Source organism: Crotalus tigris, unplaced genomic scaffold (assembly GCF_016545835.1).
Source record: "Crotalus tigris isolate CLP2741 ecotype Arizona unplaced genomic scaffold, ASM1654583v1 scf7180000017666.379230911805:20528666, whole genome shotgun sequence".
Classification (NCBI taxonomy): domain Eukaryota; kingdom Metazoa; phylum Chordata; class Lepidosauria; order Squamata; family Viperidae; genus Crotalus; species Crotalus tigris.
Window position 1 is genome coordinate 17,341,453 of NW_024096552.1, and position 14,991 is coordinate 17,356,443.

At 39.1% G+C, this 14,991-nt stretch overlaps 1 protein-coding gene across 11 annotated transcripts in view; it reads left to right on the forward strand.

Moving 5' to 3' along the window:
* PDE1C (phosphodiesterase 1C) overlaps window positions 1-14,991 on the forward strand; it is a 335,588-nt gene that overhangs the window by 276,317 nt on the left and 44,280 nt on the right. For all 11 annotated transcript variants that reach the window (XM_039336835.1, XM_039336836.1, XM_039336837.1 and 8 more), the window contains 2 exons: window positions 8,661-8,781; window positions 9,749-9,924. In XM_039336835.1, coding sequence (XP_039192769.1) covers window positions 8,661-8,781; window positions 9,749-9,924 — 297 coding nt within the window. The remainder of the gene's footprint in view (window positions 1-8,660; window positions 8,782-9,748; window positions 9,925-14,991) is intronic.

Here is a 14,991-nt window from a genome sequence, read left to right on the forward strand (position 1 = left end):
CTTGCTTTAAGTTCATTTGCTAAAAAAGCAAAATCTTTTCTGCTTCTTAAAATTTTAGGTGGAATTTCCTTTAATATAATAATATCTTGGGCAGCAATCTGGAATCTTTTGTTGTAGAAAATTTGCAAAATCTGGTTTCGCAAAGACTTCTTAGCAAAATATATCACCACATCTCTAGGCAGATTCTTCTGTTTTGCAATCCAAGAATTAACTCTATAAATTCTTTCCACTTCCCCACGTAACTCATCTTTATCTATGTTCAAAATAACAGCCAAGTCATTAATCACCATTTCCATCAAGTCTTGGGTTTTATCTTCTTTCAGGCCTCTTATTCTCAAAGCATATTCCATCTGTCTATACTGGAACATAAGAATATCATCTTGTGAAGCTTCCACTTTTTTCTCCATATCTTGGAATTTATAATCCAAAAGTTCTACTGTTTCTTCAATTTCCTCCACTCTAGAGTCCAGCTTCACGACCACTGAGGCCACTCCAGATAAAGCTAAAAGTATATCATCCCTCAAAATAGTATTATTCTGTTCTAAAAGTTCCTTCATCTCTTGCTTCATTTCTTCCTTACTTTCAGATTTATTCTGTTCCAACAATTGCTTCATTTCCTCCCTAAACTGTGACACAGCATTTACCATTATTTCTTTAATGTCTTGTGCTGATGTACCAGATGGGGGAGGTGAAGGTGGAGTAGTTTTAGGTTGCTGCACTGAGGGTATTATTTTAAGTTGTTGTTGCCCAGTAGAAGTAACAGGAGAAGAGATTACCTTAGGAGCTGTAGTGGCTGGTTGTCGTTTTGAAGCCATTTTAATTTATCTTCCTTTCTTCATAAAAATACCAGTAAAAAATAAAAAATCCAAAAGATTAAAAATAAAATAAAATAGAATAAAATAGAATCAATTTAGAAAACTCCCAGAAGATAAAAAAAACTTAAAAAAGAAAACAGTATTAAGCAATAATTCAGCCAGTCCGTCTTTCAAAAGAAAAACTTTCAAAACGCCATTTTACTTTCACTCTCACTTTTCCGCCCGCGAGAAAAAAAAAGAAAGCTCAAAAAATAAAAAAAATCAGCACATACTAAATAAACTAAGTAAACTAAAAAAAAAATAAAATAAAGCTAAACTATAAATAAAGTCCTTTAAACAGTTCTGTCCGGTTTAAAATTACTCACGGTTACTTTAAATACGGAGATGGTAGCGGCGTTTCGCTTTGTTTCCGAAGAAACAAAGACAGCTGAGAGGCGGAGAAGGCAATGAACTCCGAGGGAGCACTCTTTCTACCCCCCTAAAATAAAAATCCAGGGAAGGTTAAGAGGTTCTACCTCTATTCATGCGATCTCTACCCCTTCCCTTCGCCCGGGAAGAGGATTGCGAGCCGCGGGCCAGCTGATGAACGCTGTGCTCCGCGGATCTAACACCATCTCAGGAGGACGGCTACAAAGTAGCCGCCATCTCCACCGCCTTAACCACCGGAAGTCCGCTCTCTGTTTTTTAACAGAATAAAATTTAAAACTATAGTTGCTAATGACAGCAATAGGCTTTGCCTCTATTCTTTATTTTTTTAAAGTTAGCCTTCCCTAGCTTCTTCTCCAGATATAGATATCTTGTTAACTTTAGCTATTCTGTTTTTTTCCTAGAACTTCCTTTTGTTACAACTATTCTATAATTCCACTGGCTTTAGTCAGAGACTGATCTGTCTCATAAACAAACAGAAGAGAAATAGCTGATTCCTTGGGAAATTGAACAAAAGCATGTAACTAGCTATTCTGATAATCTAAAAATATTAGGTTTGAAGGAAGGAACATAGCCTGTCCTGGATGAGATTACATTGATCAAATATATTTGCAATTTAGATATTCTTCACCTAGCTTTATCCTCAGATGAAAAGGAAGCAGAATCAATCAGGAATGCCAACAGTTGCATTCTTTCCTAAATAATTAATGACAATGCTATATTGAAGAGCACTATTTTTGACTGTGTCTGCCACTGAAGGTAGTCTGAAGTCACAAAAGTCACAAAAGAAATTGAGTACAGTGACTAAGTGCACAGGTTTCAACTTCCCTAATTATTTCACTAAATTTTAAGTTATTTTGGGATACACGAAAGAAAAATAAAACTTTATGTTTATTAGGCTGTATATACACATACACACAAACTTAAAATTCATATATACAGTGTACAATTTAAATTGTGAAAGCCACTTCCAATTTTACAAGAAAATGGAGTGATGATAATAGGAATATACAGTAGCTCTCATCTTGTTTTGATGTTGCCATAAATCAAATTAATCCCTTTCTCCTTCTTTTTTAGCCCCTGATGCATGGGGGAAAGGGCAGGCCTTCAGTTACATAATTACATCAGTTGTGTTGACTTTATTTAGTTTCCTGTGGATACTACTGCCCTCCGTGTTAAAACCCAATCTAAAATAATGTACATGTCTGAGTGGTGCAATCCTTTTCATGCATCTTTAAGGAATTTATTTTGATAAATTTGTGTAAAATTGCATTCCTGGAGTCATGTACATGTTAAGTAGCAACATACTTTCATTTGTCCATAATGGTGCAGTTGGAATGATGTTAACTAAAAAGTTCCCACATTGGGTCTACATGAGAGCAACTTTAGCATTTGCTGGGTAAGTATTTCTACTCTTTCAGATTTCCTTTGATATAAGGAGTGGGAAATGACCAAATTGGCTATTAGTGAGTTTCTTGTTCAACAAATACAGATAAGCAGTTATCCAAGGTCAATTTTGAACAGTTATGTTGATTATTCCCATTTTTGACATAAGCAAGGTTATAAGGAATCCTAGTGGTTGAAAAATGGGCTTTGTGTATCATGCAACTAAATTAAATAAGAGAATTTTGTGGAAGTATAATTACATTTTGCATTCGTAGTCATATTTTAATGCTTCTGTTTCTGTAGCTATTTCTATAACACTGTGCCCAATTTGCAAAGTGAATAATAATTTAAAGCTTTATTGTTTATTGTGAAATAGGAATCATTTATTGTAGGATAACTTATAGTTTGATATTTCTGTAATGACTAATTTTTATATGATTTACAGAAAATATCTCAAAATACAGTATATCTGATTATTATTATTATTATCTTGTTAACCAAATGCAATGATTAGGATTAAAAGGAGGCTATTCCCTTTCTCTTTATAGATGCAATTAAAGAAGTCATATTATGGTTTCATTATTACATTACTCTTATAAATTTCTTTCTCCAAGTTGGGATATTATCAGCTGTATTAATAATTTGGCTCAGATTTTCAAAAACCCACACAAAAGAAGCTATTCCCATCTGTTGCATGTTGAATTATTTACAATGCTTTATTTGGTCATTTAAGGAATTCTCATATACAGATACTCCTCGGGTTACGAATGTAATGGAGCCTGACCATTCCATTTGGAATTTGAGGACTTGCAGGAGTGAATCTCGTACCTTGAACACAATCACTCCCTGCTTTCACCCAAGCATTTGCTAATCAAATGCATGGCTTGTTTAAGTGCACACGAGGTATCTCAGGGTGGGGAAGGCCAAGGGCGGGCTACTGATGGAATAGATCACCTGCTTCAGATCACCCAAGGCCTACATCAACCCACTGAGATACCTCATTCTCTGCACAATTGCTTTCCCCCACCATACAACATCAAAACTAGTTGCAAAAAATCTAGCAAGCAGTTTCCTCTCAAGCTGCCTTCTCTCCAGCCTCTCTGCCATACAAGATTACAGCGCTGAGAAGCTTCCAGTTTTCAGGTGATTTCATTGCCTGAAAGTGCCTGCTCAGCTTGCAAACACTTTGGGCATCGAAAATGGAAGCTTCTCAGCGCCGTATCTCATGTGACTTCAGTCACAAGATCACAATGCTGAGAAACTTCTAGTCTCCACACATCATTCCTATGTGTCACCCTGGGCTCTGTTTTTGCCAATAGAGGCCTTCAGGAAAGTTCTCTGCTGGAAAAAGGAAGGCTGGGGACGACGCGTGCATCAACCTGGGCCTCCATTTTTGGCAGCAACGGGCCTCTGTTTTTTGCAGTCGAAAATGGAGCCCCAGGTCATCCTAAGGCCTCCTTTTTGCCAGCAGAGGCATTTTAATATTAATAATGATAAAGTTGGCCTTCGAGGTAATCTAGTCCAACCCCCTGCTCAGGCAGGAAACCCTATACCATTTTGGACAAATGGCTGTCCAGTTTCTTCTTAAAAACTTCCAGTGTTGGAGCATTTACTGCTTTTGGAGGCAGGTTGTTCCACTGGGTTATTGTTCTAACTGTCAGGAAGTTTCTCCTTAGTTCTAGGTTGCTTCTCTCCTTGGTTAGTTTCCACCTGTTGCTTCTTGTCCTGCCTTCAGGTGCTTTGGAAAATAGCTTGACTCCCTCTTCTTTGTGGCAGCCCCTGAGATATTGGAACACTGCTATCATGTCCCTCCTCATCCTTCTCTTCATTAAACTAGACATACCCAATTCCAGCAACCATTCCTTATATGTTTTAGCCTCTAGTCCCCTAATCATCTTTGTTGCTCTTCTCTGTACTCTTTCTAGAGTCTCAACATCTTTTTTACATCATGGTGACCAAAACTAGATGCAGTATTCCAAGTGTGGCCTTACCAAGGCATTGTAAAGTGATATTAATACTTCATGTGATCTTGATTCTATCCCTCTGTTAATGCAGCCTAGTACTGTGTTGGCTTTTTTGGCAGCTGCAGCACACTGCTGGCTCATATCTAAAAGATTATCCACTAGGACTCCGAGATCCCTCTCACAGTTACTACTATTGAGAAAGGTACCCCCTATATCTGTACTTTTGTTTTTTCTTGCCTAAATGTAGAACCTTACTTTTTTCACCATTGAATTTCATTTTGTTAGACAGCGCCCAGTGTTCAAGTCTGTCCAGATCCTCCTGTATCCTAAGCCTGTCTTCTGGAGTGTTGGCTATTCCTGCCAGCTTGGTGTCGTCTGCAAATGTGATGAGTTCCCCATCTATCCCCTCATCCAGATCGTTGATGAAGATGTTGAAGAGCACTGGGCCCAGAACAGAGCCCTGGGGCACCCCACTACACACTTCCCTCCATGTAGATGCAGTTCCATTAAGGACCACATGCTGAGTACGGCCGCTCAGCCAGCTACGGATCCATCTGGTGGTGATGCTGTCTAACCCGCATTTTTCTATCTTATCAAGTAGTTTGTTGTGATCTACTTTGTCAAATGCCTTACTGAAGTCCAAGTAAATTATATCCACAGCATTCCTCTGGTCCACTAATTTTGTCACTTGGTCAAAGAATGCAATAAGATTTGTCTGGCATGATCTGTTTTTGACAAACCCATGTTGGCTTTTAGTAATGACTTTGTTTGCCTCTAGGTGTTCGCTGATTCGTTGTTTGATTATCTTTTCCAGAATCTTCCCAGGTATTGAGGTCAGGCTGATAGGTCTGTAATTTCCTGGATCCATTTTTTTTCCTTTTTTTGAAGATGGGAACTACATCAGCTCTTTTCCAGTCCTCTGGTAGTTCCCCAGTGCTCCAGGATCTTTGAAAAATATAGTTCAGTGGTTCTGAGATCACATCTGCCAGTTCCTTGAGAACCTTGGGATGTAATCCATCTGGTCCTGGTGATTTGAACTCGTCTAGGCTGGACAGGTGTTCACTTACCATTTTCTTGCCTATCTTAACTTGTATTTCTATTTTGTTTTTATGGCACTATTTTTGATAGGTTGGTCTGTTTTTTCCCTTTGTGTAAAGACAGATGTGAGTTCAATAGTTCTGCTTTCTCCCTGTTGCTTGTCACCTTCTTGCCACTTCCACCCATTAATGGACCAATCGTTTCCTTCACTTTTTTTGTTTTTTATATGTTGAAAGAAGTTTTTTTTGTTATTTTTGACTTTGGTTGCAAGCCTTAGTTCATTTTGAACCTTAGCTTTCCTCACTTCATCTTTGCAGGGCTATTTGTTGATATTCTGATTTAGTTATGTGCTCCTCTTTCCACTTTCTATACTTGTCCTTTTTATCTTTCAATTGATCAGAGAGTTCTTTATGCAGCCAAAATAGTATCTAATTTATGTGACTGTAGTGTCTAGAGATACTTTCCCACTTTTCATTATGAAAAAAAATTGATTGATTCACTACAAGCATCACTTTAAGGCTAGATGCCTTCTGCAACCCAGACACTTTTTTTCTTTGCCCAAATAGCTCTTCAACAATAAATTAAAATCTGAGTAAATCAGAATATGCAATGTACAATGTAGCATCAACCCCATGCCTCTATGATCCCACTATGTCAGCAGTTTAGCTGATTTCCAGTTCAGCTGTCATTCAACTAAAAATGGATATTGTTGGGAACAGAATGTTTTTTCATTGGCAGGAACTTCGGTCTTTTGAGAGCTGTTATTTTTCCTCTTTGTTGGTATTGTTTTAGACTGGGCCTTTATTATCTCACTTTTCAAAATTTCCCAAGCCTCTTGAGTTGTTTTCCCCTGGAGCAGTGGTTCTCAACCTTTTTAATGCTGCAACCCCCAACCAGTCGTAAGTCGAGGACTACTCAACCGGTCGTAAGTCAAGGACTATTCAACTGGTGCAGCACCGTTTGCAGAATGGGACTTTTGGCAGGCTCAGCAGGGCAGAGACAGCCTGGACAATTCCTATTGGCTTTTGAAAGCCAATAGAATTAGACTCTATTCAAGAGAGTCTATTCTATTGGCTTTCAAAAGCCAATAGAATAAAAGGGAGTAGCACTGCTAAGGAAAGGGGAAAAAAATGGCGGACTGCATTGTTTGGTGACCCCCGTGAAATGGTCGTTCGACCCCAAATGGTCGTCCCGACCCACAGGTTGAGAATCACTGCCCTGGAGGATTCTCATCCATGGAATCCTTCCCAAACTTCTCTAAGTTTATTGAAATTAGCTCTCTTGAAATCTAAGACTCTAGTTTGACTGTGTTCTATTGCTTGTGTTTCCATAATGTTGAATTCCAATATTGCATGATCACTTCCTCCCAAGGTTCCTATGGCTTCAAAACTTTCTATCATTTCATCTTTGTTAGTGAGAATTAGGTCCAAAATGGCTAATCCCCTAGTTCCCTTCTCTACTTTTGGGGAGACAAAGTTGTCTGCTAGGTTTGTCAGGAATCTGTTTGATCTTCCACTTGGTGCAGAGTTTGTCTCCCAGTTGATGTCAGGGTAGTTAAAGTCCCCCATTACCATTGTGATGTGCTTCCTACATACCTTAGTTAGCTGACTAGCAAAAAGTTCATCTATTTCCTGTGTTTGGTTGGGTGGCCTATAGTATACACCTATGGCAATGTCGTTCCCCCCCCCTTTTATATTGACCCATATGCATTCAGGATAGTTTTCATCATTGTTGTGCCCTATTTCTGTAGAGATGTAGTTATTTCTTATATAGAGAGCAACTCCACCTCCTCTTTCATTTGATCTGTTTCTTTTAAATAATTTAAATCCCTCTAGCTGTGTGTTCATTTGTGGGACACCATGTTTCTGTAATGGCAACAATATCATATCTGCCCTCATTAACCTGAATTTCTAGTTCACCCTGTTTGCTGTTCATACTCTGTGCATTTGTGTATAGACATTTGAGTCCTTTATGACTGGCACTGTGTTTACTTCCTACATAACCTGTGTGGTGCCTGAGTTCCCCTAATGTCTTTCCACCTATTTGGTTAGTGCACTTTGTGTGGCATTCGCTATTAAGAGCTTGATTTTGCTGACAGCAAGGTTGATGTTCTTGTCCACACACACATCTATGTTACATACATTGATAGCCCTATCATTTTTAGATTGCCGGGGACAGGGATGTTCTGTATCAGTTAGTTCACTGTCCCCGCTGTTTAGTTTAAATATTCCTCCAGAAAATCTGTGAATTTATAGCCAAGTAACTCAGTCCCTTTCTTTGATGGATGCAAACCATCTCTGTTATACATTTTTTCATTGGACCAGCTGCTGACATCGTGACTAATATATCCAAAGCCTTCTCCTTTACTCCACTCCTTTAGCCTGGAAGCCTCTGCTGGTAAAAATGGAGCCTGGGGCAACAGACATATCAACCTGGGGCTCTGTTCTTGGTGGCAAAGGCTTTTTGCAAAGATGGCAAAAGGCTTTTGCTGCAGATTTTGTCCAGGCCTCCGTTTGCAAAGAACAGAGGCCTAAAGTATCATGAGATCATGCGAGATCAATAGCATGAGATTTCACACTAGTGATCTCGCGTGATCTTGCAATACTTTAGGCCTCCATTCTCTGTTAATGTACCAAAGACTTGAAGCAGAGAAACAGCCAAGAAAATAAAAGCTCTCTAGATCTTTACAAGGTGAGTATCCACTAGCCTTAGTGTCTATGGAGACTTGGCAGGGGGGAGGGAATAGTCAGGTGAATGTTGCAGGGCCTGTGCGGTCATTGGTAAAGGTGAAAGACTGTAATTTCATAATTTTGGGACTGATTCCTAAACACTAGGGGATGCTTATCATTTAACTTCAAATGTTCCCTAGGGGAATGTTCGTAACTCGGGGATTACCTGTAGTAGGAAATAGCATGTAGTAATGGTGATGGTTTTATCATGTTGTTATATGTATTGATATATTTATGTTATAGGAAGTATGCTATTAAGTAGCTGATTTTCTTTGATTTGTTTCTGTTCTGTGCTTTTCCAGGCTTTATTGATTTTATTGTGGAACCCACTTTCACTGTGCTAACTGATATGACTGAGAAGATTGTAACACCTCTCATTGAGGAAGCCTCTAACTCTGGTATGACAGGATTTAGGCGATCCAGGTCAGAAACCACATATATTTATAGTAGAATCTGCCCCTTTAAAGTGTGTGTTTTGTTTGTGTTTGTGTGCATCTGTGTGTAAAATTTTATTTTTCTGGGGAAAGAAAGAGTGTTCAAGTCGTTTGTGATATAATGACCAGGAAATTATCCACGTTGATAATGAGGCCATTATAAGAATAATATTTGAAAGAAGAGAAATATCCTGGGATGATTATGATAAATTCTTTGGGATAACGGGACCAAGTATATATTATCTGCTCTTGATATTGAACATTATTCCAAAGAATATAATTGTAATTATAATCCAGATATAATATTTAAAATAGTATCTAATTTATGTGACTGTAGTGTCTAGAGATACTTTCCCACTTTTCATTATGAAAAAAAATTGATTGATTCACTACAAGCATCACTTTAAGGCTAGATGCCTTCTGCAACCCAGACACTTTTTTCTTTGCCCAAAAGCTCTTCAACAATAAATTAAAATCTGATTAAATCAGAATATGCAATGTACAATGTAGCATCAACCCCATGCCTCTATGATCCCACTCTGTCAGCAGTTTAGTTGATTTCCAGTTCAGCTGTCATTCAACTAAAAATGAATAGAGTTGGGAACAGAATGTTTTTTCCATTGGCAGGAACTTCGGTGTTTTCCCCCATGCTCTTCTCCCTCTTCACAGAAGTTCCATTGCAGCGACATCATGCTGAGCAGCTATTATTTCACCATGTGGTTATTTTAATTTGTGAACAGAAGAGTGGATGTGAAAGGGGTTTAAAAGTGTTGCTCAAGGTTTGGGGAATAAAAAGTATAATAAAGTAGGAGGGGCTCCAAATTAAAAAAAAATGGTTAGGAATATTCTTATGTATCAAAAAAAATTAAAAAGTGAAAGGGAGAAGAAAATGGCAATGTCACTTAGTATTTCTTTAGCAATTGAAATGCCATTAATATTGTATTATGCAATCCCAGTCTGAATAGCCTTAGCCCATCAGAAGTCAAAAGATCAAGTGTCAAGAGCACTGGGTCAGAAGGAAGTGCCTCACTCAACTGTTCCATCCTCACTGTGGACTTCAAATGTTTCAAAGCCACATGGACAGAAGTAGTTCAACAAAACCGAGAAAAGTGGAAAACCCAAGCAATCAAAGGTAACAAAAACAGTGCTGGAAAATTATTTGCAGCAAAATGATGGATAATATATACAGGCTTATACACATGTGTGCAGAGGAAAGGTTCCTAAAGATACTTGGAGGTTTCTGGCGAGAGGTTTGTGTGAACCACAATTAAAATGATTTCAGTGGCTTCTATTCTCCTCAGTAACCCTGAAGAGCACCACTAGATCACATCTTTCCATATCCAGCTCTTGCAGTGATACAGAAAAAGACATGAAGTGAAAGATTAAGGGGAGACTGCCTACTTCCTGATAGATACTCAACCCAACCCTCTCAATACTAGAGGAAAAGAATATTGTGGATAAATTTTTCTCTGTATTATGGAAATCAAAATAAATATTTAGTAATAAATACTAATTCAAAGAAACTATGACTTCATAGTAGAATACGCCTGTATTCCTTCGGGCTGGGGGCAGTACAATCAGAACTCAGCTTCAACAGCTCTCCCCAACTCCTCTCTCCATCACTCCAACTTGGGCCAGTTGAATGCTGCCTCTCCCCCCATCCGCTCTGGACTTGACTCACACCATTCAATTCGCTGTTTGGGTCGGGTTGAGGCTGGTGTGGTTACAAAACCATCCTCAGCTCCAGCTGGAGTTCCACTAATCAGTCCTGGCTTTTCCATTTCAGGCATCTTCCCCTGAATCTTCACCACCCCGCTGGAGGCTTCTAGCGGGACGTAAGGTCTCAGGACCCCCTCAGTGGAATTTAATTTGTTTAGAGAGCTAGCTTAATGTCAATCCCTGACTGAAAGGCCCAACCAAGCAAAACATCAGAGCCATTGTAAATGTCTAATGAATATCTTTGTTGAGCAGAATCAAACTGGTAGGGTCAAAGGGAAGCTAGCTCTATGGAAATGGTGGGAAGTAGTTAATTAAAAGAACAAAACTTTTCCCATCCCTCTCTGACAGTGCAAGTCACATTGTCCAATACATCTTCTAGTAATTGTTATGAGAACAAACTTTAATTTCACTAATACGATTCTTCAGCAGCTCACACTGATAAAGGACATCTGTAGATTCAAAGCTCTCTTCCCTTCCTCCCCCCACTGTTGGCTAGTTAGAAGCACGTTGCAGTCTCAAAGGCAGTAGAGTTTGTAGCTTGACAACTATTTTACTCTGTATCCATAGAATGACTCTCTTTGTCTTTTAAAAGAACAAAATGGTTTCTTTTCTCCTGAATATGTGGAATAAAATTGAGGCAATCTTCGTGGCATCTATGGGCATTATCTCTTTGAGCAATTGATAGTAGGGAATGCAATGCTTAATCCAGATTAATTACAAATAAAATGTCATTCTGAAAGTATCTTAATAATCTTAACAATTCATCAATGATTTCTTATAACAGGTACTATATTTTAGGTGAAGACGAGGCATGCTGTAATATTTCTCTATTAAAATATTTGTTTTGTTTTTTTTAAAACAAAAGCAAATTCCTGCACATTGCATCAATGATTTATTACGATTGCAGTCCTTTCCGTGTTTATTTTGGAAAGGGATGGCATAGACAGTCAGGGACACACCGTGGTATTCGCCTGCAACATCTTTGCTCCATGACTATACTGGTTCCCTGTGCTTCTCCCAGTGCGATTGCAAGTACTGTTTCCCTATGTGGTGTAGAACCAGATTCCTTATGGTACTTTCTATCTCCAATCACTTAAGTTTATAATACATATATGACCAGATGGATGTGATCTTTGTCCTTTTCTATCATATCATATCATCTAGTGGGTTCCACAGATATAATTTCACTGTTGCAGCATTTTCCTTATGAAACACAATTCTGCCTATATGCAGATAACCTTATCCTGTTGTGGTCTGGAAAGCTGTAGAAATATGGTTACTCCCTCAGGCATTAGGGTAAAATATTAGATGATTGTAGGAATTTTGAGGATCTTGACAGCATTGCATTAATGATATTCTATTTATTTTTATTTGATCTTTTGCTTTTGTTCCAATTTTAATTATGGTTAGTTTCATGGATAAATAAATATCTGCAATAGTTCTTCTTGGCTTATTTCTTCAACATCTAATATTCAATCTCTGAATGTAGAAGCTTCCCTTGTTTTTCATGAATAACTGAAACTGATATATATCCTTCCTAAATTATATATGTCTAAATTACTTATCCCCTTTATGGATTACTGCCTGTTGTGGCGAAGGGGCTTGTGTAACTCAATGAAGCTATAAGTTATGCCGTGCAGGGCCACCCAAGACGGACAGGTCATAGCAGAGAGTTCTGACAAAATGTGATCCACTGGAGAAGGAAATGGCAAACCACTCCAGTATCTTTGCCATGAAAACCCCATGGACAGTACTAAAAGGCAAAAAGATATGACGCTGGAAGATGAGCCCCTCAGGTCGGAAGGTGTCCAATATGCTACTGGGGAAGAGCAGAGGGCTAGTACTAGTAGCGCCAGAAAGAATGAAGCGACTGGGCCAAAGCCGAAAGGACGCTCAGCTGTGGATATATCTGGTGGTGAAAGGAAAGTCCGATGCTGTAAAGATTTTTTCTCCATAGGAACCTGGAATGTAAGATCCATGAATCAAGGCAAGCTAGACGTAGTCAAAAAAGAGATGACAAGACTGAACATCGACATCTTAGGAATCAGCGAACTAAAATGGACAGGAATGGGTGAATTTAACTCAGATGACCATCAGGTATACTACTGTGGGCAAGAATCCCTCAGAAGAAATGGAGTAGCCTTCATAGTCAATAAAAGAATAGGAAAAGCAATACTGGGATACAATCCCCAAAATGACAGAATGATCTCAATTCGAATCCAAGGCAAACCATTCAATATTACAATAATCCAAATCTATGCCCCAACCACTGGTGCTGAAGAGGATGAAATTGACCGGTTCTATGAAGCCCTACAGCACCTTATAGAATTAACACCAAAAAATGATGTCCTTATCATCATGGGGGATTGGAATGCTAAGGTAGGAAGCCAAAAGATAACCGGAATAACAGGCAAGTTTGGCCTTGGAGTACAAAATGAAGCAGGGCACAGGCTGATAGAATTTTGTCAAGAGAATACGATGGTCATAACAAACACTCTTTTCCAACAACCCAAGAGACGGCTCTACACATGGACATCACCAGACGGTCAACATAGAAATCAGATTGACTATGTGCTCTGCAGCCAAAGATGGAGAAGCTCTATACAGTCAGTAAAAACAAGACCAGGAGCTGACTGTGGCTCAGATCATGAGCTTCTCGTTGCAAAATTTAGGCTTAAATTGAAAAAAGTAGGGAAAAGCACTAGGCCACTCAGGTATGAACTAAATCATATTCCTGATGAATATACAGTAGAGGTGACAAATAGATTTAAGGAATTAGATCTGATAGACAGAGTGCCTGAAGAACTATGGATGGAAGTTTGCAACATTGTACAAAAGGTAGCAACTAAAACCATCCCAAAGAAAAAGAAATGCAAGAAAGCAAAATGGCTGTCTGAGGAAGCTTTGCAAATAGCTGAGGAAAGAAGGGAAGCGAAAGGCAAAGGAGAAAGAGAAAGATACACCCAATTGATTGCAGAATTCCAGAGAGTAGCTAGAAGAGATAAGAATGCCTTCTTAAATGAACAGTGCAAAGAAATAGAAGAAAACAACAGAATAGGGAGGACCAGAGATCTCTTCAAGAAAATTGGAGATATGAAGGGAACGTTTCATGCAAAGATGGGCATGATAAAGGACCAAAATGGCAGGGACCTAACAGAGGCAGAAGAGATTAAGAAGAGATGGCAAAACTACACAGAAGAACTATACAAGAATGAGCTTAACGTCCCAGATAACCACAATGAGATGGTCACTGACCTTGAACCAGACATCCTAGAATGAGAAGTGAAATGGGCCTTAGAAAATCTGAGCAACAACAAAGCTAGTGGAGGTGATAGTATTCCAGCTGAGCTATTCAAAATCTTAAAAGACGATGCAGTAAAAGTGCTACACTCACTTTGCCAGCAAATTTGGAAAACTCAACAGTGGCCACAGGATTGGAAAAGGTCAGTTTATATTCCAATTCCAAAGAAAGGCAATGTCAAAGAATGTTCAAACTATTGCACCATTGCACTCATTTCACATGCTAGTAAAGTTATGCTTAAAATCCTACAAGCTAGACTCCAGCAGTATGTGGATCGAGAACTACCAGAAGTACAGGCAGGATTTCGAAAAGGCAGAGGAACTAGAGATCAAATTGCCAACATACGCTGGATCATGGAAAAAGCTAGGGAATTCCAGAAAAACATCTACCTCTGCTTCATTGACTATGCTAAATCCTTTGATTGTGTGGATCACAACAAATTGTGGCAAGTTCTTAAAGAGATAGGAATATCAGACCATCTTATTTGTCTCTTGAGAAACCTATATGCGGGTCAAGAAGCAACAGTGAGAACTGGACACGGAACCACTGATTGGTTCAAAATTGGAAAAGGAGTCCGGCAAGCCTGTATAGTGTCGCCCTGCCTATTTAACTTATATGCAGAGCACATCATGAGAAAGGCAGGGCTAGATGAAACAAAAGTTGGAATTAAGATTGCCGGGAGAAATATCAACAACCTAAGATATGTAGATGATACCACACTAATGGAAGAAAGTGAAGAGGAACTAAAGAGCCTCTTGATGCGGGTGAAGAAGGAGAGTGCAAAAGTTGGCTTGAAACTCAACATTAAGAAAACCAAAATCACGGCATCCGGCCCTCTCAATTCCTGGCAAATAGATGGGGAAGAAATGGAGGTAGTGACAGATTTTATTTTTCTGTGCTCCAAGATCACCTCAGATGGGGACTGCAGCCAAGAAATTAAAAGACGCTTGCTCCTGGGGAGGAAAGCTATGGCAAATCTAGACAGCATACTAAAAAGCAGAGACATCACCCTGCCAACAAAAGTGCGTATAGTCCAGGCCATGGTTTTCCCAGTTGCAATGTATTGCTGTGAAAGTTGGACCATAAGAAAGGCTGAGCGCCAAAGAATTGAGGCCTTTGAACTATGGTGCTGGAGAAGACTCCTGCGAGTCCCTTGGACTGCAAGGCGTTCAAACCGGT